Source organism: Mustela nivalis, assembly GCF_964662115.1.
Source record: "Mustela nivalis genome assembly, chromosome: 2".
Taxonomy (NCBI): Eukaryota; Metazoa; Chordata; class Mammalia; order Carnivora; family Mustelidae; genus Mustela; species Mustela nivalis.
Genome location: NC_139021.1, coordinates 157,300,186 through 157,323,161, shown reverse-complemented (window position 1 = coordinate 157,323,161; position 22,976 = coordinate 157,300,186). Strand labels below are relative to the sequence as shown.

The 22,976-nt window shown below is 54.1% G+C and overlaps 1 protein-coding gene across 6 annotated transcripts in view; it reads left to right on the top strand.

The window, feature by feature from the left end:
* The window catches only part of CRTAC1 (cartilage acidic protein 1), a 147,266-nt gene that overhangs the window by 83,953 nt on the left and 40,337 nt on the right, over positions 1-22,976 (top strand). For all 6 annotated transcript variants that reach the window (XM_082722158.1, XM_082722157.1, XM_082722155.1 and 3 more), the window contains exons 4-5: positions 10,249-10,385; positions 15,645-15,801. In XM_082722158.1, coding sequence (XP_082578284.1) covers positions 10,249-10,385; positions 15,645-15,801 — 294 coding nt within the window. The remainder of the gene's footprint in view (positions 1-10,248; positions 10,386-15,644; positions 15,802-22,976) is intronic.

Below are 22,976 nucleotides of genomic sequence, written 5' to 3'. Positions count from 1 at the left end.
GAACATGGGCTTGGCCGGCAGGATGCCAGAGGAAGGGGACAGACTGTCCTCCCCACTCACCAGGCACCGAGCACCTGGGAGGAGAGGGTTCAGTGGCTCTGAGGCTGGAGACCTCCCACGCTTTTGGAGCGTTCCATTGCGAAGCCCAGAGCAGGGGTGCTCAGCCTGAGCTGCACATTGGAATCTCCTGGGGAGCTCTTAGCACTCCTAGTTCCCAAGGTGCACCCCAGTCCAGTCCAATCCAAACCTCTGGGGTGAAACCCAGCTATCAGACTATAACGCTTTCTAAGTGATTCCCAGGTGCTGTCAAAGTTGACGGCAACCCACTCCCCCCACCAGTCATGTCAGCTCCTGAGTCAGCCTAGCCTCACCAAAGTTCCACTCAGTCATGAACCTATTCATTCACTGCACAAATATTGACTGAGCACCTACTGTGTGCCAGGCAGTGAGGCTGCCCCCTGAATGAAACTGACAAAAACCCTGCCCTCCTGAAATTTACAGTGTCCCCAGTGCTGCCTTATAGATCTCTAGGTACCTGATTCTCACCATCTTGAAGCTCCTTGAAGGCACAATCTCTGTACTAGTGCCCCAGAGCCAGGTAGACCTTGAAGGTCCTAAGAGCACCATCTAAACTTGATAAGTAAATCCAGGAAGAACAGACAAGCCGTAATCCATCAGGCATGAGAGAAGTTTTGCCAACAAAGGGAGGACGAGGGGAGGCAGACAGCATGGACCACCCCCCCCCCACCAGAAGGTCCTGGGTGTCGGGGCACAAATGTTCATCTGGGAGAGGCTGGAGCAGGGCCCCCAGTGCTGGGGGTGACAGTGCCCAGAAGCCTCTGTTCCAGACGTGCACCTCCCAAGTGACCTTCTATGGGTTGGAGGGATGTCTGTGGGTTTGAGTTAATTTTGCAGTTGAGTGATTCAATTGATTCATCGACAGTGGGCAGGGTGTGGAGCTGGGACTTTTGTGCCATCTCAGCACTTCTTGGGGTCCAGCTGGCACAACGCTCAGCCGCTGCCACCCTGCCCACTGTGGGCAATCTGAGATCCCCTCCAGGAGCCCTGCCAGCCCATGCTTGCTCCTGGCATGTGCCTGGGGGCTCCTTCGGCCTGTGCTGGGGCATTGGAGGGACCTGCGGAAGAATGGCCCTGGCTTCTCCCTCAGCCAGCCTTTGGGATGTTGGAAAAGGGTTGAGACCCTACATCCTGGCAGTAGGAGTTAGTCTGTATGACCCTGAGATCTGCACCTTACTCACTGGGTGACCTCTCTCAACCTCAACCCTGTCATCTATAGAATATGAAAAATCATATCAACTTCATAAACTCAACTCCCTCCAGCAGCTCCGTAGACTATGCCCAGAGTCTCTGCCATGGCCTGCTGTACCCCTCCGTGATGTGAGCCCTAATGCCTTTCTGATTCGGTGCCTACACCCTTCCTCTTCCTCACTATATTCCCACCGGAGGCTTTCATGCTTGCTGTTCCCTCTGTCTGAAATGCCTTTCCCACCACTGTTCTCAGGGCTCACTCCTTCCCTTCATTCAGGCTCATCCTCAGATGGGGTCTCACCTGAACACCTGAAAAACATAGCCGTATATCTCTTGATGGCCTTAATTTGCTCTATTTCCCTTCAAAGCACACAGCCCTACCTGAAAGTAGACTATATATTTGCCTGTGGTTCCTCTCTTCTGCTCTGCTAAGTCAGCCTCACAGGGATAAAAACTTAGTCTTGTTTGTCACTGTATCTCCAAGACCACTTAATGTCACTTAATAAACATTTAATACAGACATTTGAATGAATAACTGAGACACTGAACGAAAAGCACTTAACATAGTATCTAGGACTTAATAAGCACTCTCCAAATAGTAGCTGTTATAATCCGGCAATGTGACGAAAGCCAGATGTGCCCTGGACGGCAGTGTCAGGCCTCCCTCCTGGCCCATGGGAGAGAGACTCGAGGAGCAGAAACAAAAAAAGACTATCCCGTAAAAAAGATACCACTCAGAAAAGGATACCAGGAGGGCCTGGGTCAAGGACTAAGAATTAGAAAACAAGAAGGAGGGAGGGACCAGAGGAAGATCAACCACGATCCCAAGAAGGCCTGGCCAACGAAACCAGCTTATGGCTTAACTGACATGGAAACTGACCAGCCAGTGTGGTTCAGGCAACACCTGACTTGGTGAAAACCAGGTGGGAGAGCACATAGGATGCAGGGGGACAAGAGGCTCGTTCCAACACCTCTCTCAACATCCAAGAATGTAAGACCTTCCGCAGCTCCCTCTCAGAGCCCATCCCTCTAGGGGTCCGGCGCTGGTCACCACAGCCACTGAGCTTTGTGGCCCAAGCTCTCCAGCAACTCGAGACCCTAGGGTCATGGTCAGCAGGAACTGCGAGCCCCACCTCTTACATGACGTTCACTCCCTCCGTTTCAACAGACCAGTCACTGATAATCTGCTGCCTTCCATCCACATACAGCTCCCTCCTTTTCTCCACTTACAGTAGCACACTCCGCTCGTACTGCTGCTCCTTGCTTGTTTCCTCTGACAGTTTCGGATATGATGTTACAGCCCCACGCAGACTGCTTGCTCTTTCTTGGGATGCTGTATCGTACTCCACTGGGTTGATATGCCAGTCACCGCACTGGTCATCTATTGATGAACACTGAGATGACTTATCAAGTGAATAAGCTTGTCTGGCATGCCATCGTCCACCATCTCAGGCGTGTCTGTAAGGGGCGTCGGGAGGAGGGAATTGCTGGGTCAGAGAACAGTCCTGTGACACTCGCATCGGCCCTGCTGCAAGCGAGCATCTCCTAACATTCTCATTGACACAGTGTGCCATCATTTTTTTAAATATTTGCCAATCTGATAGGAAAAAATTGGTATCGAAGTATAGTTTTAACTTTCATTTTTCTCAAAACGAGTGAGGCTGAGCATATTTTTATATATTCGAATCTCTTGTCTGCTCATTGCCTTTGCCCGGTTTTTCTATTGATTATTGGCCTTTTTCTTATTGATTTATAACACCTCTTTATAAATTAGGGAAACGAGCCCTCTGTCTGTAATGCATGTTGCAAACAGTTGCCTCTGGTTTGTCATTTGTGTTTTGTCTTTGTTCCTCATGGGCTTTGCAATGCAGAAAATTTTTATTTTTATGAACTTGGATTTATCATTCTTTTCTCTGATGGCTTCTGGGCTCCGTGTCATCTTTAGGCTGTCGGCAGGGACTCCTGTACCCTGGTGGAGAGGAGGAGTCAGTCACTGTGCCAAAAAAGAAAGGCACTTGGGGACACATTGTACTCCCGGCCTCTGCCCACACCACAGGTGCGCCGTCTGCTCTGGAGAGCACACCTCTGGTCTAGCGGCTCCCTCGCCAGCCAGTCCAGCGATGCCCAGGCCCTCTACATCTCACTACTGGCAGCAGCACTGGCAACAGATAGAAGCTCTTCAGAATGCGGACTCTCAGGGCCCTACTCCAGACCTACTGACCAGAATTTGCACTTCAGAATGCCCTTGACTTCCTGTGTCTGGGAAAGCCTGAGCCACATGGTGCTGAGTCTTCAGCTTCTTTCCTAGTAGACCTCCAGGTCCTCCTCATTCCCAGCCATACTTTCCTGGGATGCAACGTTCTGGTCTTCAGCTCCCCCAGCCTGGTGCCATTTGGGAAGACAAGCTCATGACCTGCTCAGCTTCCCCTCCCCCATCCCCACGGGGCTCCTTTTGCATGTGGGCCCATAAGAAGTAAGGATGGACGAGGCTGTCAACACACCATAAACTGGGACCCCAAAGGCCATTTTCTCAGTCCTAACACAGAACGAGTTTCCTTAGGAGCCAGGGACTAGACTGCCCTCTGCCAGCCCTCACTCGAGCTCTCTGACTTGAGGCGGGGGGGGGGGGGGGGGGGCAGGGGAATGCTTTGCAGTCACACAGCAGTTTGAAGCTCAGCTTAGCCACCAGCTGTGCAACCTCAAGCGAATGACTTAACCTGCAGAGTCCCAGTCTGTAAAATGACAAACCTGTCTTCCCGACACAACTCCAGAGACAACTAAATGAGCTAATGTGAATGAGGCACCTGGCAAGGGTTGGTCAGGTTTCCGCCTTCACCCAGGGATGGAAGGGGGAAGACTCGGGTCAGAAATTCTATCAGGGTCAGGGGGAGTCTGGCTCCCTTCTTTATTAAAATGCCCTTTGCCTGAACTAGTTCTTTCTTCCCCTGAAACCATCACTGCTTCGTAAGCTTTCCATTGACTAGGTCTTGTAAAGCATATTACACTCTGTGTCAGTTTATACAGTTGCTTCCTGGAACGTGGCTCATTGAAGACCTGCGTTCCTGAATGCCCTGTCATTTCCTGGACGATGATGGTGGGGGGTGGTGGTGATGGTGGTGATGTGGTCATGATGATGGGGATAGTTATGATGGGGAAGATGAGGATGGTCATGATGATGTGATGCTGATGAAGATGGTGAGGGTCATGATTTGGGGATGGTCATGATGGGGAAGGTGAGGATGGTCATGATGATGTGATGGTGGTCATGATGATGGGGATGGTCATGATGGAGATGGTGAGGATGGTCATGATGATGGTAATGGTGGTGATGGGGATGGTGAGATTGGGCATGATGATGTGATGGTGATGAGGATGGTGAAGGTGGTCATGATGATATGATGGTGGTGATGGTGATGAGGAGGAGGATATTGTTTTTATTATTTGTTGAACTTATCTTGTGCCAGATACTGTTCTAAGTACTTCACATACATTATAGAATTTAATTCTCAAAACAGCCTGATGAATAGGTACCCATTCTCCTGGTCCCATTTCACAAATAAGAAAAGGACAAATCTGTGGCTTACCCAAGGTCAGCCTAGGCCAGGGGATGTTGCTGGCTCCCTCCTGACCCCTGCTGTTTGGCAGTAGTCTCTTTGCCTTATGAAGGAGTTTGGGGGCAGAGCCCTCTTCCCTGCCACACTTACTTGCTCACTCTTCTCTTTTACACCTGTACCAGACCATAAGTCTAGTCATCTCCCCAAGATGGTGGCAACCCATGGGGAAAGAGGCACTAGAACCAATGATTCTCAGGAAGAGCCCTCTATGACCCCAGCTCACCCTTCCAGCATTTACCCCTTGGAGGCAGAGCTTGGTGTGGAAGGGATGACAGGATAGTGAATTGAGGGCCATTTGCTTGATGGACACACCTGCCCTTGATGCAGAACCTTCCCCATTTGTCTGATGATTCTTCCATATCTGTCCCTTCTTTTCTTATGCCTGACTGCAGCTGCTCCTGGGACACATTCTTTCCCCTCCGCCCCTACCCCAGACTGTAAGCTGCTATCCTTCATGGCCAATGACCTCTTGGATATGTCTTCTCAGCCACTTTGTGACCCTGAAAAATGCAAATGGTGTGAAGCCAAGCTCCTGCTCTCATGCCGAGCTGGCCCAGTGCCCCTACTTCAGTCTCTGTCCCATTCAACCCACTCAACCCCACTCAACCACCACCTCCAGCCTTCCTGCACCTGCCTCCTGCAGCCCCTGCTTCCTCCCACTCCTACTATCATCACAGAATTGGCCACCTTTTCTCCCTTGCTAGCCCACGCCTCTCTCCATTGCCAGGTTCATCTTCTGGAGACACCGTCTTCCCCAGATCAGAAACCACCAAGGACCCCTTCTGCCCTCAGAATTAGTGGAGCAGAATTCTGCGTGGAATTAGTGGGTTTCTCCTGCCCTGCATGCTTTTCCCCCTCAACCTCCACAAATTCTCCTCTCTGGGCAAACTGTGTGGCCTCTGTCTCTCTGTCTATGCCAAGTTTTAATAGACTGATGTCCCTGAAAGTCGCCAAGCGAGGGATGAAAGATGCACAGAGTACAGCTAGGACCCTGGGCAACTGACTAACCTCTCTGCCCCCTCAATTTCTCCATCTGGGAGAAAGGTGCTGTACCATCTCTCAAGGTGGGTTTAGGGCAGCTGGTGTTTATGAAAGAGAAGCTTCATGCAAAGCCTGGCCATACTAAGTGCTCTATACACAGGAGTCTTTGTTACTCGGACCCTTTAAGTCCAGGCTCAGGTGCCTCTCCATCACAAAGCCCTCCCTCATCACCGTAGCCCCTTCCATCCCGACGTCATGGCATCTCCAGGACGTATCATTCCATCCTGCCCCTCCGAGCTCTGTTAGCTGTGGGGACTTAGGCAGGTCCCTTGTCTCTTGCACCTCGGGTTCTTCATCTGTAAATCAAGCAGGCAAATCATTCCCAGCTCGGGGTTGTGGTGAGGGTTAATGAATGGGTGTGAAATGGCTGGCACATGAGGGAATATATGTGAAATGCTGCAGAAATGTTAAGTAGTATCAGTTTCACTGTGGTCCCACGGCATCTCCTCTACCTGTCCCTCCTGTTGTTGAATGAACTGTAAGCACCCAGAATCATCAGAAACTGAGACTCCTCTTTCCTGGTAGCCTCCTACCATACCTGGTACCCACAGGATGGCAGACTCCTGAGCCTCCCCTAGTGGGCCGCCTGGTAGCAACTGGCAGTTCTACTGTCCTCTGAGACCTTCAAGTCTCCTTCAATACCCAGATGCCAAAGTCAGGATGGGAATGGAAGTTCCCAGACATGCGTCTCAGAGGGGCTGTGACCCCTGGAGCACCCTGCCCTGCCCATAAACCTCCTTCTGTTTCTCCCAGGCCTCTGTCCTCTCAGAATCTGCCCCATAGGGCTCAGCAGAGCCCCTCTCTCCAGCAACTAACAGCCTCTCTTCTTCCTGGTCAGCTGCCCGCCGACTCAGTGCGGGACACCAGGGTGGAGGGCAGCTACAAGGAGCCAGAAGGCAGATTACACACCGACATGAGCCGGGTCCCAGTGCTGGGTGCTTACCGCTGGTGCCATCGACCCACACCGCCCGCTGTTTATCTGTCTTCCTGACACACCTAATTACCCAGGTTGCAGCTGCCAGAGCGTTTGCTCTTCCTAAATCACGGGCTCCCGTCTCCCCTCGCCTGGGCCTCCAGGCCTCTCTGCCTGCAGAGGGCCTGCCATTGATTTTGCCGTTCCCATTTATGATCTACAAGGCTCTGCATCACTGTTGCACATTTTACCTTAATTAGTTTATTCTTCTGGGCGTCCCTAGTCAGCTCAGAAGCCAGGAGGTGGAACAGGGGAAGAGGCTAACAACGCAGGACGCCCTGACCCCTCCGGCCACAAAGCCCAGGGCCTGGCCCAACAGCAGCACCCTACCACAGCAGCTGGCTAAGACCAGGGCTCGTTCCGCAGGGTGCTAATAGGTGAGCTGCACAAAGGGGTTCCGTGGCCAGCTGTGCTCGGGACAGGCTGAATTAAATAAGATTCAGTAGATAATTTATTGCAGGGCTTGTCGAAGTTTTAATAGACTGATGTCCACTGAGATTCTCCAAGCAGGAGGATGGAAGTTGTGGTCGTTCCCAAACTCAGATGATCACAGAATCTTCCAGGCAGCTCACGAGACCAGGGTTCCATAAAGCAGGCTCTGGGAAATGTTTATCTTGGGGGAACAGGAGAAGTTGGAGGTGATGAGGCAAACAGAGGAAGACAGAGGCACCCTGAGGCCATACGCTCCTCTGGTCTCACTGAGGCAGGACATCCGCAGCATGAGGAATTGCTCCCACTGAACGTGGAGGTGTGTGTCGCGCTCCGCAGAGCCCCAGCTGCTGGCAGCTGCTTTCTCACACTGGCCCACACGGGGCTAGAAGTTAACCCCAGTATTGCAGGGGAGACTAGCCTAGCTGGAGGGACCATCTAAAGGGGCCCTGGTCTGACAGAGGAGGGCAAGGGTTGCTTGCTGTTGGTGGAGGCTAGAGACCCAGAAGCCTGCAGGGCCATCGTCAGAGGTCCCCCAAGCATTAGGAAGTGATGACAAGGTTGCCACTGCCTCAGGAACAGCCTCGAGCATGGCAGTCCAGGCCCACAGCCCCTTCTCTGCAGCCCTCAAATCCAAAACACTCTGAAAGCCTCAAGTGCTTTTTTTTTTTTTTTTTAAGTTTGTGGGAAAATGAATTGCTGGCAAAACCTGTCCTGAGCTGACGCGAGCTATTTATAGGCTTTATTTATCCCACTTAGTGTGAATATTCATCTATTTTACTGCAGAAATATTAATGTGTTTAATTACAAGGTGCTGCCCCATCCCTCCCGGGGGTGTTATGTAATAAACGGTGTGTGCACTGTGTTACCTTTCTAAAATGTGAAAGAACAAAATCTAAATTTCTAAGTACGTCTGGCCCCCCGAGATGGCGCTGCAGTCCTCGGACTGGGGTGGCATGGGCCGACCTGGGCAGCTCCGACCCGGGGCTGGGGGCTGTCGTGCATTTTATCCTGTAATTCTCACAGCCTCCTCTGAGGGAGGAGGCTCGGATGGTACCCCGAGGCCCAGATGAGGAAACCGAGGCTGGAGAGGGTAAAGGGCCAGCAAGGCCCCAAGCTAAGGGGAGTCGGCACCTGTGCTTCTGTCCAGATCCAGTTCCTCGGTTGCCCCAGTGGGCTTCCCTCACCAGCCACAGCAGTTCTGTGCCCACCCCAGCTGCGCTCCCCAGCCCAAGCCTCCACGCACAAATACTGGTAGGCCTCCCGGATCGGCTTCCAACTCTGCTCACAAAAGGCCTTCCCTCCCCCCGGACGGGCCTCTGCACCTCTGGGAGGGTCAGGCCGGGTAGAAGGGCTCTGCTCCAGGGCCAGCTTCCTAGGGTCTGGGGAGCATCTCAGAAGCCACCGCCAGATCCCACGGACCACACAGCAAACACACTGGTCCCTGTGGTCTTAGGAGGTTTCCACAGGAGGCCACTTAGAGAACAAAGCCTTTTGTCTTCTCCTGGGCAGAACTCCCTGAGGGATCCTTCATAAGTGCCCTCTCCTAACATGGTCTCACTCCCTCAGTCCTACTCAGCCACTCATTTCGCACACAGACTCTCACCAGGCAATGTGGAGCCGAGGTCCCAAAGGATCTTGGAGAGGACCCCATCTGTAACCTGGGAATGACCACTTCCGGCTAATACCCCACACACACACCTCGAGGGGGCGCTGTGTTCTCCTTCTGTGTACATCAACTCGGGTATTCTTCACAGCAAACTGGTTGTAGCTATGACTCTCATCCCATCTGCAAATGGGAAAACTGAAGCTCAGAGATGCTAAGCAACTTGCCCAAAGTCAACAACTAGCCCCTAGAATAGTGGAATCTGGGTAGAACAGAGACCAGGATGGGGGCTTGTTTACTCTAAACCCCAAGGTCTTAACCACTGCACCATACAGCTCCCTTCAGCCTAAGCCATAGCCTCCACCCTGGGCCAGCCAGAGAGTCAAGTGCAGGGGTCTGTCCCCAGGGCCACTCCTCCCCCAGCTCACATTCCTGGCTTCCTACAGCTGCCCCTTTGCTGTCCCTCCTGTGTTTCCTATGCCAGCCCTTGAGCGTGGAACATGACCCCTCCCAAAATACGAACGCTCTGGGGCTCACATGAGCAAGAAGCCAACTAGGGGTCATGGCAGAGTGGAGCTCTCTGAGTGGCCTTACAAGGGATTGAGCCTCTGGCCACCAGGAGTTCTTTGCTCTTCCCCAAAATAAACTGCGCGGTGCCATGCATGCGACTCCCTAAGCTGGCGGTCCTCGGCCTCCATCCAGCTCTGAAAGGGGTGGAGACCCCAGCCCCGAGGGCCTCCCAGGGCTGCTCACCCCTTTCACCCCACCTGGGCACTGACACTGACCCTACTGCCATCAGGTTCCCCTGGGGGTGGGCGACAAGTCCGTCAGAGCTCCACCTCCAGCCCCTTTCTGGATCTGGGCTTAGAGCCCCAGCTACCAAACAGCACTGTTTCTTCTCAGACCCAAATGAGGTCCTGTGATCCAGCAGAGAATGCAGGAAAAGGTCCCGGAGAAAGAGACATCCTGGGTAGGATTTGGGTGCTGGAATATCAGCAAGCTCAGATCTCCCGTACGGTGGGCGCAGGCATAGGGGGCCAGGTGTAAACCCCGCTGTGGAGGGTCATCTCAGACCCACGGTAGATCTGTGGCTACTGAGGCCTGGGTTGGCCATTTTCATAAACCAGTCTCTTCTCTCAACCGAAAACACCCCAGCGCCCCCCAGACAGAGAGAGCCTCACCCGCCTGCTGTGGGGAGCGCTCACCTTGCCTCGATCACCTATCTACCTGTGGCCCCAACCACCTGTGGCAGGTGTCCCGAAACCTACCTGCACACTGGGCCACCATCCACCAGCCTCCCTTCCTCTTCTCTCCAGGGGTGGCCACGTACACGGACAAGTTGTTCAAGTTCCGCAACAACCGCTGGGAAGACATCCTCAGTGACGAGGTCAACGTGGCCCGCGGTGTGGCCAGCCTCTTTGCCGGGCGCTCCGTGGCCTGCGTGGACAGGACGGTGAGCTTAGGGGTGCATGGGGGCCTGGGGAGAAGAGGGGGCCAGACAGCAACGTGAGAGCTCACAGGGGACATGGAAGGAAGCCCACAGGCAGACATGGCCCGGCAGAGCGGGGCTGTCCAGGGCAGAGCCCAAAGATGCACCCCCCACAGTGCCTTGCATGTCGCAGGTGCTAAATACTGACAAGATTTGCAGGGTGAGTTACTATCTGCTTTCACATCCTTTCTCCCTTGAGGCTCTCCCAGCAACCAGCAAGGAACCTGGTCAGGGGCTGTCCTCACCGTGTCCATTGGGCAGAGGAGGGCACTAAGGCCCAGCTTAGGCACTAATTGGCCTGAGGCCCCCAACGAGATTGGCAGTGTGACTAGGACATGAATCAGACTCTTCTAGCTCTAAACCTTGTGATCATTCAGTCATTCAGCCAATATTTATTAAGCCTTTACTATGTGCCAGGCATTGAGCCATACGGCTCTTGCTGAAAATATTTGTGGAACGACGAAGGAATGACAAAAAGATTGGTTAGTGGGTGAAGGAGGGTGGCCTGAATGTCCCAGTCCTCTGGTTAATCAGTAGCTCGGTCACTGCTTTCGTGCCTGCTCGTTCCCCCCATAGCAGGTGCCAAGCCAAAGCAGGTAGGGAGGAAAGGCGGAAAGGGAGGGGCAGGAGCAGACAGCCACCTGCCCCAGCGTGTGGCTCCGGCCCAGGCTTGCGTCCCCGCAGCCCCAGCCAGAGCCTGAGCTTGGTGGTGGAGGCCATTTATTCCTCCTGTCACCTGCTCCCCTGCTGCCCCCTCCTTGGCTTCAGAGACAGGCGTCAGTAAATCAGGGGCCCAGCTGCTGTCTAGCTTCCATTCCGGGGGCAGGGGCAAGGGGCCAGGGGCCTGGCTAGTTTCAGGATGGAGATGGCACCGAGGGGATTGGGGATTCAGCGTGAATCTTCACAGCAGGGGCCTCCAGGCCTTGGGAGAAGGCAGGTGCCAGGTATAAATATTTATTTCTTAACAAGCTGGTGCTGGGAAAAGAAGCCAAGCTGGGCTGTGAAGCCACATTTAGCCCTGACCTGAATCTTTGCCACCTGGACTCCTGCCTGGTGGGAGGGGAAGAGGAGGCCGTGGCTCTACGAGCCGCCTCAAAAGAGTGAGAAGGGTCTGGAGGGTGCCAGGCCTGGCCGCTGCCGGGAGCCTCTTGCCAGCCTCCTGCTTCCTGCCTCGCTCCGGCGGAACCAAGGCTTCCCACACTTGGCCAAGGTGAGAATCATCTCCGAGCTGGGGACAGGGCCTGAAGGTTAATCACAAAGAGATGCACTCTTTGTCCTAACAAGGTCATCTGCACGCCCACTCTTTTAACCACAGGACAAAGGTACCATGTGAAATACAAAAAACAAAAAGAAAGTAAAAACAACAACAACAACAAAAAGCTTTGGCACGCAGGCACTCGGAGAACTAGGAAAAAACCCTACAGGGTCTGCCACCAGGAGAAGGGCTCCTTTCTGGGTCCAGCCACCACTACCACCCTGGCAATCCCTGGGTCCTGAGAACTGGAGGGGGGGCGGGGAATAGAGCCAGGTCATGGCCACTCTGGGATGCTGCGCAATGTAGGAAACACAGAAGCAATCTTAACAATAATGACAGCTAACCATAATGAGAGAGCAGCCCACCAAGCCCTGAGCTCGGGGCTTTATTCACTTTGTTTACTGATTCTTCACAATAGGCTTATGAGGTACCTGTCATTATCCCCATTTTACAGATCTGGAAACTAAGGCGTCCAGCAATTAAGAAACTTGACCTTGGTCAACGTAGTTAAATGGCAGGCAAAGCCAGAAATTGACTGTCCCACGGAGACCTTGCCCCTGGGTGAACTGGTGTCAGTCACCAATTTCTAACCACAGGTGCTGTTACAGTGTTCACCTACCCCTTCCTCAGCCCCACAGCACCCCCACCCCCCAGCACTGATGCCTTTTAGTTGACCTGTTCCCAGAGTGTGGTCTCCGGACCAGCAGCACCAGCAACATTGACAGAAATGCAGATTCTCCGGGCCGGACCCACACTCCCTCCTCCAGACCTACTGTGTCTGAATCCACGGGGCGGGGGAGGGGGGCAGAAGTCTGGGTTTGAGTGAGCCCTGCAGGTGACTCTGGCGCAGGCCGTACTGGGACAGCTGTCCCTCAGGTAAAGGTCTCAACCCTACCACATGCCCTTCCTGTCCTGTCTCCAGCCGCCCCCGTCCCCCCTAGGCCCCAAACCTGACACCCTCGCCTGCCCTTTGTCTGCAGCCGCCTCATCACTCACCCACCTTTCTGGATCCAGCTCAAAGCTGATCTCTTACAAGAAGCGTTCCCCGATCGATAATGATTATGCCTCATGTTTATATAGCATTTTTATCTCTTGGAGACCTTTCACATGTGTTGTCTCATTTCATCTTCTCAACAACCCTGCCAGGAAGCAGGGGGAGTATGAATCCCCTTTAACACACGAGGAGACGCAGCCAAAGTGGGTGAGGAAACTGTCCAAGGACAAAGCCACAGAGGGGCAGAGCCTGGACCGGGACCAGGCTAATATCCCTAGACCGTGGCTCTCCAGGTGTGGTTCCTGATTCAACAGCATCGGCTTCACCTGGGAACTTGTTCAAGATGCAAACTCTCGGGCCCCACCCTAGAGCTCCCAAATCAGAAACTTGGGGGATGGGACACCTGGGTGGCTCAGTTGGTTAAGCAGCTGCCTTCGGCTCAGGTCGTGATCCCAGCGTCCTGGGATCGAGTCCCATATCGGGCTCCTTGCTCCGCCGGGAGCCTGCTTCTCCCTCTGACTCTGCCTGCCACTCTGTCTGCCTGTGCTCACTCTTGCTCTCTCTCTCTGACAAATAAATAAATAAATAAATAAAAAGAAACTTGGGGGATGAGACCCAGCATCTACGGTTGAACAAGAGCTCCATGTGATTCTGATGTAGACTGAAGGCGGACCCCACTGCCCTGGGGAGCCTCTCCCCGGGCTCATCTCTGCAGCCCCCTCACTGTCCCGAGGTGACTGTAGTCAAGGCCACACGGCAAAATTTCTGCAGTCCCCTGCCATCGTAATGCACCTATGTTTGTCAACTTTTATAATCCCCATAGAGTGAAGAAAGGAACTAGGTATAATAGAATTTTAGAAACATCCTAATTTCCAGCCAAGTGCCTTTCAGTTCATTTGGGCTTAATTGCCCATTTGTGGCGGGGATTGCCAACAGCTGGTAGGGTCAGGCGTGGGCCCGGGGATGGCACACTTTCCCTTTCGGCCCCTTCATTCAGTCTTCATCTGATCATTCCACGCACATACACTGAGCTCCTGCCACCGGCAGGTGCCTCTCAGAGTTCGCCCCTAGTCACGAAGCTGTGCCATGAAGCCCTGCATCTCGAACTTCGGTTTTGTGCAGGGATCCCATGGGGGTGGTGTGAAAACTCAGATACTGCTTCATCGGGCCTGACAAAGGGGACAGGCCACCGAGAGTCTGCAGTTCTGACCTGCTCCCCCATGACAGCAGTGCTGCTGAGTGACAAGCCTGGGAACTCACAGTGTCCCGGCAGCAGGACGGAGCCTCAGATAACTGAAGCAGAGGGGGCATCGGCATCTTTAGGGAATATCTTTGCCTCCTCCTTCTCCAGCCCCCGAAACGCCCTTTCTTGCATTTTCTATTCCGGCAACACCGAACGAACCACTTGTGGTTTCCCTACATACATCATTCTCTAGAGTATCATTTCTGCCTGGAAGGTTCTTTCCTGCACACTTCACCTGGCTGAGACACCTCTTAGAAAACCTTTTCTGAACTCTGCTAATTCAGTGCTCCTTCCTCTGGGAGCACCTCTTCTGTACACGAGCAAAGGCTGTACATAGTCTCTCTCCCTCTCTTTAAAAAAAAAAAAAAAATTAATTCCAGTCTAGTTCACATTTTTTTTAAATTTTATTTCCGGGTTTGTTAACTTACATGTTCTCTGAATCCTATATGTTCTTGTATTACGGTTGCCATGTCCGCATCCCCTCAGGAGACCGTGAGCCCCTTTGTTGGCCTCAGCCACCCGTCAGTCAGACTCAAGTAGCTCTTCGTCAGCTCCCCCAAAGAAAACATTCCCACGGAAGGGATAAAGCCAGTGATCAGTTAGGTGGGATGGGGGTTCTGCTTACAAGAAGTTCGGTTGGGAAAGAAATCGAAATCAGCCACGCGGGCCAAGGGCAGAGAAGAGAGTGGCCTGGAACTCAGCTGTTTCTCTCACGTTGTTTCGCGTTTCTAGCTTGTGTTTAAACAAGGTGACAAGCAACTGGAGAGCAAAGATGTTGTCTTGGGGACATTTAGAGCTGAATGCGCTGCAGGTAGTTGGAGCTCAAGAAATATCTGCTATCTGATGGGTTGGAGGAAAATGATGAGAAGGATGAGGGGAAAGCTGGAAAACTGTTCGGATGCAGAAAACAGGTGGCTCTCTGGGGAGAAAGGAGGCATCCATTGAAAAAAATGACACGGTTCTAATAACAGGCAGACAAGAAGCGTTTGTCAGTGGGGTTTCAGACCAGAGCAGACAAGGATGGTAGCAAGGAGGAGCTGGTGCCCAGGGCTTCTCCTGGATGCAAAGGCAAAAAATGTTTGAGACAGCATTACAAAGGCAGAAGCAATACACTATTTCTTTCTGGTAATGTGGGCAAACAGAGGAACTGGAAGGGGGGGGGCCCTGCATATCCAAGCCTCTTAGGCCATCGAAATAGCAGAATGAAGGAATCCAGGGTGGGAGGTGGGGAGGGAGATGACTCTAGAATTTGCTTGTCATCTTGGCTGGGGTGAGCTTGAATGGGAGAGAGAGAGAGACTGAGAATAATGGGAATTGGTAGATCAATCAATCAGCAAATATTTATTGAGCAGCTACCCTGGCTGGCAGCTGGAGAGAGCTCAGCTGGAGAGAGGCACATTAGAAAATTGTCTATAAAAAGGTGGTTGTGGGGGAGAGGGAGGGATGTGTTCTTCTGGAACAGGATAGAAGGAGAAGCCGGGCTGCTTTGTTGTAGGAATCGGCGGAGCAGGGGGGAGGGGGGGGTGCAGTCTGCAGCCTCAGGGAAAAGTGATTCTGGAGTTGGGCCCCACATGGCCCGCAAGGCCCTTCACACCAGACCCCAGGGAGAAGAAGCTGAGCCAAAAAAGACCCATGGTCCTACACGAGGAGAGGGAGAGCCCCTTTCTTGGAAAGAGACCACGACAAGCCCAGATGGGCCTGCTCACCTACCGTCCTTCCCTTCTTCCCCAGGGCTCTGGACGCTACTCTATCTACATCGCCAATTATGCCTACGGTAACGTGGGCCCTGACGCCCTCATTGAAATGGACCCCGAGGCCAGTGACCTCTCCCAGGGCATTCTGGCGCTCAGAGATGTGGCTGCTGAGGCCGGGGTCAGCAAATACACAGGTAGGCAGAGTGACACCAGGTGGCGGGGTGGCAGGCCGGGGTGCTGTGAGTTGGAAGGGCGGGAGGCCTGGGGCTGGGGGCTGGGCCCGGCAAGGCTGAGTCTAGTTCATCAGCGACCATGGGAGAAGAGGGGTTTGTGTCCCTGGGAGGGGAGGATGAAGGCTTTTTTCCCAACCCATCCCCAACAGGCAGCTCCTCCAACACTGCCTCTCCAAGGGTTGGTGAGCTATCTGGCAGGTGTGGGCTTTGGGGGACCCCGTGGGGGCCGTGAGACATAGGATGAGAACACTGTAACATCCTATCCCCAGAACATTTTGCCCCATCCCCCGCTGAAACCCAAATGATGGGCGAACACGTTCTGGAGGAGAAAACTGACAAATCACAAAGGCCGAGGTTTAAAGCATTCTTTATTGCCAAACAGCAGATGAAATTATTTACTTATACATAAGCAGCCAGGAATTGAGTGCTAAATCCCTAAGCTTCAGCTGGGTCCCGTCTCGGATAACTGAGCTCAAAGAATTGTGTTCTTGTTCCAAAACCTCTCCGGCCCCTTTTCTTGAAGCCATGTCCCCCTCCCCACATACACACACCTCTCTGGATGGGGGACCTATTGTCAGAGTCTCTGACAGGGAGATCTTTCTAGGGAAGGCTGTTTTTCTAATTCGAGCACGGCTGCTGACTAAACTCTGATAAACTGCCAATAGACTGCTGATTGCAGAGCAATCCGGTTCCTGCTCTGGGTGCCAGAAACCAGGAAGCCAGAGCTGTGCACAGCCACGTCTCACGTGAACTTCGGCTTCCCTTGTCCTGGTCCTGTCATTTGGATGTAGAGATTCCCTTGCTGGTTGACCTTCCTGATCTCTCCATCCCAGCTTCCCCAATAGACTTCCAAAGGGCCAGCCCACCCCAATCCAAATCCTGGGCCCAGAAGGATGCTTGGTTGGTGGGGGGTGGGGGGGGTCATTTGGGCCATCCCCCTGCCTCCATACACCTGGGTGGGTAGCCAACTCTCAAAGCCCTACCTAGAAAGGGTTGTCACAGCCTCTCCTGAGCTTATAATGCCTTTCTCTAGCCAACTTTCCACTTCGCTGAGACGGGGAGATTGATGTTGACCTGTCTGACGAAGTTTGTGGGAACAAACGGCTAGACAGTAAAATAGTTTGCACAGCTCCAGCCCCATGCCAGCGCACACAAGCTCCGCACGTGAACATGCAGACTTCCTGGCTGAGTGTCAGTAATAAACCATGCTTTCCTGGGAAAAGGAATAAACATGCAGGAGCTTCAGCCTAGATTTGTACCGTCAATTTTTCTGAATAGTTCCCAGTTCTGTGCATTGGGCTAGCTTGGCAATTAAGTGCCTTGGTCTGCAGGAGAAGGAGAGTGGGCTGGGGAGATGAAGTACTTGAAAATGATGAGCTGGAGGGAGGCGAGGTCGGGGAGAGAGGCTTCTCCATGGAATAAAAGGATTCAGGAGGTTGCGGCTGGGGTGGAGCATGAAGGGGGCATTGTTCGTGCTGTCTGGATCGGCGGAGGGGCTGGCAGGAACCGAGGAGGGGGCAGGAGGCGACCAAGAGGAGACAGCTGAGGAGGACGGCTGGGGATGGGAGCAGCAGCCAGCTGAGCCAGGCTGTACTGAAAGGACCGGGCAGCTCAAGGAAGGGGCAGCAGTTTCTGTGAAACACACAGGCAGGCGGGGGCAGCTGGCGTGCCCAGAGGACACGTTAAAGCGGCTCTGCAGACTTCCAAAAGCCATTTGGCTGAGAAGAACCTATTTGGCCCACCAAGTTACTATTGTGTCTGCCCGCCTTCCCCAGCCCACCCTTTCCTTGCCCGCCAAGCCCCTCAACTCTACCCCGCAGACCCCGTTGTCACTTCGTTAATGACACATGGACATCTGGCTGCAAAACTAACCCAAAGCACCCCCCTGAGCCCAAGGGACGGACCCCAAATGTAAGGGCCGCCACTGGAGCCTGGCCTGATTGCTGAGTCTCTGGCACACGGCCAGTGCTCAGCTCCAGGCTCGGGTCCTGAGGCCTGGAGAAGGGGAGGGACACAGGCAGTGACGAGCAGACCCAGGAGGAAGCCAGCCATAGCCAGATGTGCAGTCCGGGAGCCACAGGTCCCCCAGAGCCCAGCCACACAACACCCAGCTGCTGGACAGACCTCAGAGAGTCTCTTATTTTACAAAAGAGCCAACCGAGGTCCAGAGAGGACAAGGGACTTGCCCAAGGTCACACAGAGGGTTTGCAGAGAAACTAGCGTCCTGAGCCCCAACCCCCAAAGCTTAACCAGCCAAGATCCACTAACCTTTCTGGTGACCTCCAGCTGGAGCCTCCCAGCTCCAGCCCACAATACAGGAGGAGCTGTATCCCCAGGACACAGCCCCAGGGATTGGCACTCAAGGGCATGATTTTGACCCCCCAGTTTTTGTGGCTCGAGCAACTGCTTGGCCTAGGCTGTGCCTGGCAGTAGGGGGAGGCCCGGACAAGCGGTGGGCAGGCTGGCCAGTGGTGCTGCCTGCCCTGTGCTGTCTGCTCTCCCGCGGGGGAAGGGAGGCCATCTCTCCAGACGGGAGCGAGTTGGCTGGCAGCTGCTGCTCTGCTAGGTCACAGTGCCATCTAGTGGCCAGTGTGCCAGCTCTCGGGGGACAGGAGGGCCACTGGCGGACCGAGGGTGCTGAGTTGAGCTGGTGCCGACTTGAGTGGAGGAAAGCCCACTCCCCCATGGCTCCTAGTTCAAGGAGAATCCCAAGCTCCGACTTTCCCAGATGCCTGCGGCCCCTCAGAGCCTTAAGGGTACAAGGAATCCTGAGAATTAGTCGCCCATGTGGCAGAAGGCCCGGCATGGAACCCAAGTAGAGGGAAGGTAAGGACCAGGACTCTGCACTGGCCTCTGCAGCCCTGAGTGACCTTGGGCACCTCCCCCAGCCCCTTTAAGCACCTTGAACTCACTGTCTGAACTACCATCTCGCGGAGCTGCTGAGAGGACAGGACCTGGTGCCGCGGTCTGATGGCACAGGTGGCACCAGAATCTGGTGCCACAGGTCCTGCCTCAGCCTCCCGTCCTGTCCAGGCAGCGACGGGCCATTTATTAACCTCATGGGCCTCAGTTTTCTCACCTGCAGTGGGGGCACGAGAATGAAAGGAGGCATTGGACAGGCCTGGCTCAGGGGCGGGACCTTTGGAGTGCAGCAGACAGCAACCCCCTCCTCATCCAAGGTGCCCAGGAGGACAGCAGATGCAGAGAGCGTCATGCCAGACACAAGGTGCAGCCCAGAGCAAGCCCACCCACCGCTTCCCTGGAGGTGGCCTCCGTGGGGTCCCCTGTCCACCTTCCAGCCCTGGGTACAGTCACAGGGTTCTTCATGCCCCTCCACTGGAATCCGTTGATCTCCATCTTCACCCTGCCTCCCCAGTGCCCCGGCCTCCACCCCTTCCCCAGGAGCTCTGCATTTTGGCCTCCCCTCTTGAGGAAGCATCTGTCTGGGCTGCAAGGCGGCAGTTAAGGAATCCTTATAAGAAATTTGGAAAGAAAATGAAGGTGGCTTTAGGATATGAGGTGGGGATTTTTGCTGTTGGCTGGGAGCAGTGTAGAACAAAGCGGAGGGCAGATCTGATTTATAGGAAGTCATTACTGGAGGAGAAGGAGATGCCTAAAGCCCAGCTGAGGCCTCTGGCGGCTCCCCGTCAGCGGACTCCAGAGAGCTGACCACGGGCGACAGAGGGGGCCGCAGAGCCTCCCAGGCTGGCAGGCGGGCACTGCCTTGCAGTGGGATGTGACAGGCAGAACTGGAGGGACAGGCTCCTCGAAGGGCTCCCTCGGGGACTGCAGCCCTGGGCCTGCCAGGGGGACCCAGTGCCCCAGGACATTGCGGTATCCATGCATTCGATGATTGACAAGAAGGGACATCACTTTTCTTTCAAAACAAACACAAATACTCTTATAATAGAAATGCGATCATGGTGCACTGTTTCTTCTGCTAAAATAAGAGATTTTAAAGAAAGGTCAAGCCTGCAGCTGGTCACTCTGGGGCTTACCAAGAGTCCAGCTCCCTCTTCTGCCGGAAGGATGCTTGAGTAGAAAGGTTTGGGAGCGCCCTCTGGGGCTAGCCCAGGCTCTGGGGTCACTCAGATGTGCGTTTGGACTGCGATCAGCAGCCCGTTGGCTGCCCTCCTTGAGCCTTGGTTTCCTCGCCTGGAAAACGGGGCAGTGGGATAAGACGCGGATGGTGCCTAGGACAGGGGACTGGAGAACAGATGCCCAGATGAGCTGGGCTTCTTCAGAGCCCTGCCCATTCTCCTGTCCTCTGCCCCGGCGGCATCCTACAGGGAGGGGCTGCCAGGATTGAGGGAGGAGTGGAATGTCCGCATCTAATACCCTCCGCCCCGTGTACTCGGAACCCTACCAGGTCCTGGGACGGCTCACAGGGGGTCGTGGGTGGCAGCACCAGCACTGACACATATCATTCTACCTTTGAATGTTTGGGGGAATTTAGGAATAAAGACCCTGTTACCATCCTGCCCTGACCCTCACTCCCCCTCCTCCCACACACCCATGCACACGAGCACGCACAGGCACACACACTGCCCATTCCTCCACCTCTGTGTTTTCCAGCATCTTTGCTACTCTTCTACAGTTTCTCGGATGCTCTTGGCAGCCTGCAGGCCTTGGCATCCACAAGAATTGTATTTCTGTTGAGGTCTCAGTAGATTAATCCCATGGGTCCAGATTCTTGGGCCAACGAGCCTCACAAAGCCTCCCTCCACTGGCGTGGGCTCCAGCCACGCGGGCCCCAAATTTCAGCCTTGAGAAGGCACTGAAGGAGTGGGAAGGAACTTGGAGCTCTCAGTCCCTTCCCCAGTTCATGGGGAAGGATCCCAGGGCCTGGAGAGCACACAGCTCAAGTTGCTTTAGCCAGAGCAGGTGCAGAGGCCAAGTAAGGACCTAGAGGCTCTTCCTTAGCATGGCAAATACTCCTGCCTCCTCGTGCCTGGGTCCGCCAGCCCCCAGCAGGATGCCCCCCCCACCCTTCTTTCTTTTTTTTTTTTTTTTTAAGATTTTTATTTATTTATTTGACAGAGATCACAGGTAGACAGAGAGTCAGGCAGAGAGAAAGGAGGAAGCAGGCTCCCTGCTGAGCAGAGAGCCTGATGTGGGACTTGATCCCAGGAGGTTTTAACCCACTGAGCCACCCAGGTGCCCCCCCCCACCCTTATTTCATGCGGCCTCACTTTCCCATTCCACTCCAGCTCTCAGATACAATCCAACTTGGCGGCCGACCACCCCAGGACTGCCTAGATGCCATCTGAGAAATGGATCACCTGTACCTAAATCGGACTTGGGTCCACCTCACCAGAGGGCTCGGGGTTTAGCGGTGCAGTTTTTGAGGGTTAATGAGGTTACCCCGTGGGACTCAGGATCACTGGGCGGATAATCAGAGGGGCTTCCAGAATGTGGCAGGGGAAGGCTTTTTCCCCAGTCACTCCACTCTCCCATCCAGCTTCAGGGGCAGAGTGAGAAGCCTTCAGGCGGGGCTGGGCAGGAGGCTGCGTTTGCACCCAATAGCAGAAAAAGGAGGCCTTAGAAGCCTGCAAGTGCTGGGGAAGTAAGATTTTATTCCCCTAGCAGGTGGGAAATCATCCCAACTAATGACTATGTGGCACCTGACATTTTCCAAAGTACCTTCCGAAAACCAGCTCACTTAATATTTATGATAGTTTATGAGAAGAAGCTGTTGTTACAATCAGCCTCCCATTAGCACTGAGAAAACAGAGGCCCAGAAAGGTCCGCTGATGTGCCCAAGGTCACATGCACACTTTCTGATCCGGTCTTCTTTCCCATCACCGGGGCTGCCCCTCCAGCCCTAGCTGGGGAGCTGCTTGTCCCCAAGAGCATGGGCCACCGCAGATACAGAAGAACGAATTGATGTAAAGTAGAATCTCACTCCCTACTGGGACGTCGTCCTCTGAGGCAGTTCCCCACTGCCCCTTGGGTGACCCCAGAAGACGTAGGCTCAACTTCGGGAGAGAGAGAGAGTTGGGGGAGGGGAGAATGTCAGGGAGAAGAGACGGAATCGGGAACCTCTGTCATGGACGCTGCAGGGTGGATGGATGTTACTGGTTTGGAGAAGATTTACGTGCTCCACCTGGGAACGCACCTCTGCAGCGCAGCAAGGGACACAGACGCCCGGCAGCCCCTGCCTCAGCCCCGAACTGGACTCTCCATCCTGAGGCTGCTGGGGCCGCTGCCCAAGGGGCTGGCTCCCTGACTGTCGATCACCTGCTCCCCAACTGGGCGGCGAACTTGCCAAGAGGGAGTCGTGGGTAACGTCTCTGTTATGGTCCGGTTGCCATGGCAATAAATTGTCACTAATTAGTAGTGTGGTTACCATGGCAATTTTCTAATAATTACAGGTTACAAATGGTACAAGGCTCCAACCCAACCCAATTAGTTAATTAGAAAGATTTAGAAATTTGTCCAAGAGGGAAATAACCTGCTTTGTAGAAAATGAAGAGAATGTGTCACAGCTTGAGAGCCAGAAGCAGAGAGGAAATTGGAGGACACCAGAGTGGGGAGGAAGGATGGAGTTGCACGGTGGCAAGTCCCACAGCCCCACCTGGAATTTCCGGGGGCCCTGGCAAGGCCCGGGGTTCCTCACCAAAGCCCGAAGCCTGTCCCTGGTTTGGAATCTGGCAGGATGGAGGCAGGGAACAGCTGTCAGTAGCCACTCTAGGGCTCCTCTCTGAATGGGCCTATGTGGCGCCCAGGTTACAGCCCAGCAGCCCTCCCTGCTGGCCTTAGGAAAGGAATCCAGAAGCCTCCCCGCCCCACACTGTGGCTCTCCGAATGAAAACTGCACGCCCCGTCTTAGGTGATGCTACCCAGGATTACTGAGTGACTCCATTTTCAGGAGGCTTGGGCTCTCCTGGAGAGCTAAGTAGATTACCTGTGTTTCTCTGGAGCTCAACCACAAGAGCAAGGGGAATGGCATTGACGTTGGACCCATCCCCTCCTCCTGGCCCCTTACGCCCGACCTGGGGGGCAGGCTGCATTGCACAGGTGAGAAAAGCCCCCCGATTTCCTCCAGGGACCTTTCCCAGAAGGCAGGAGGAGTCCGGGAACCAAGTGAACCTCCATCCCACTTTAGCACACTTTATGGAAACCTCTTCCCCAGC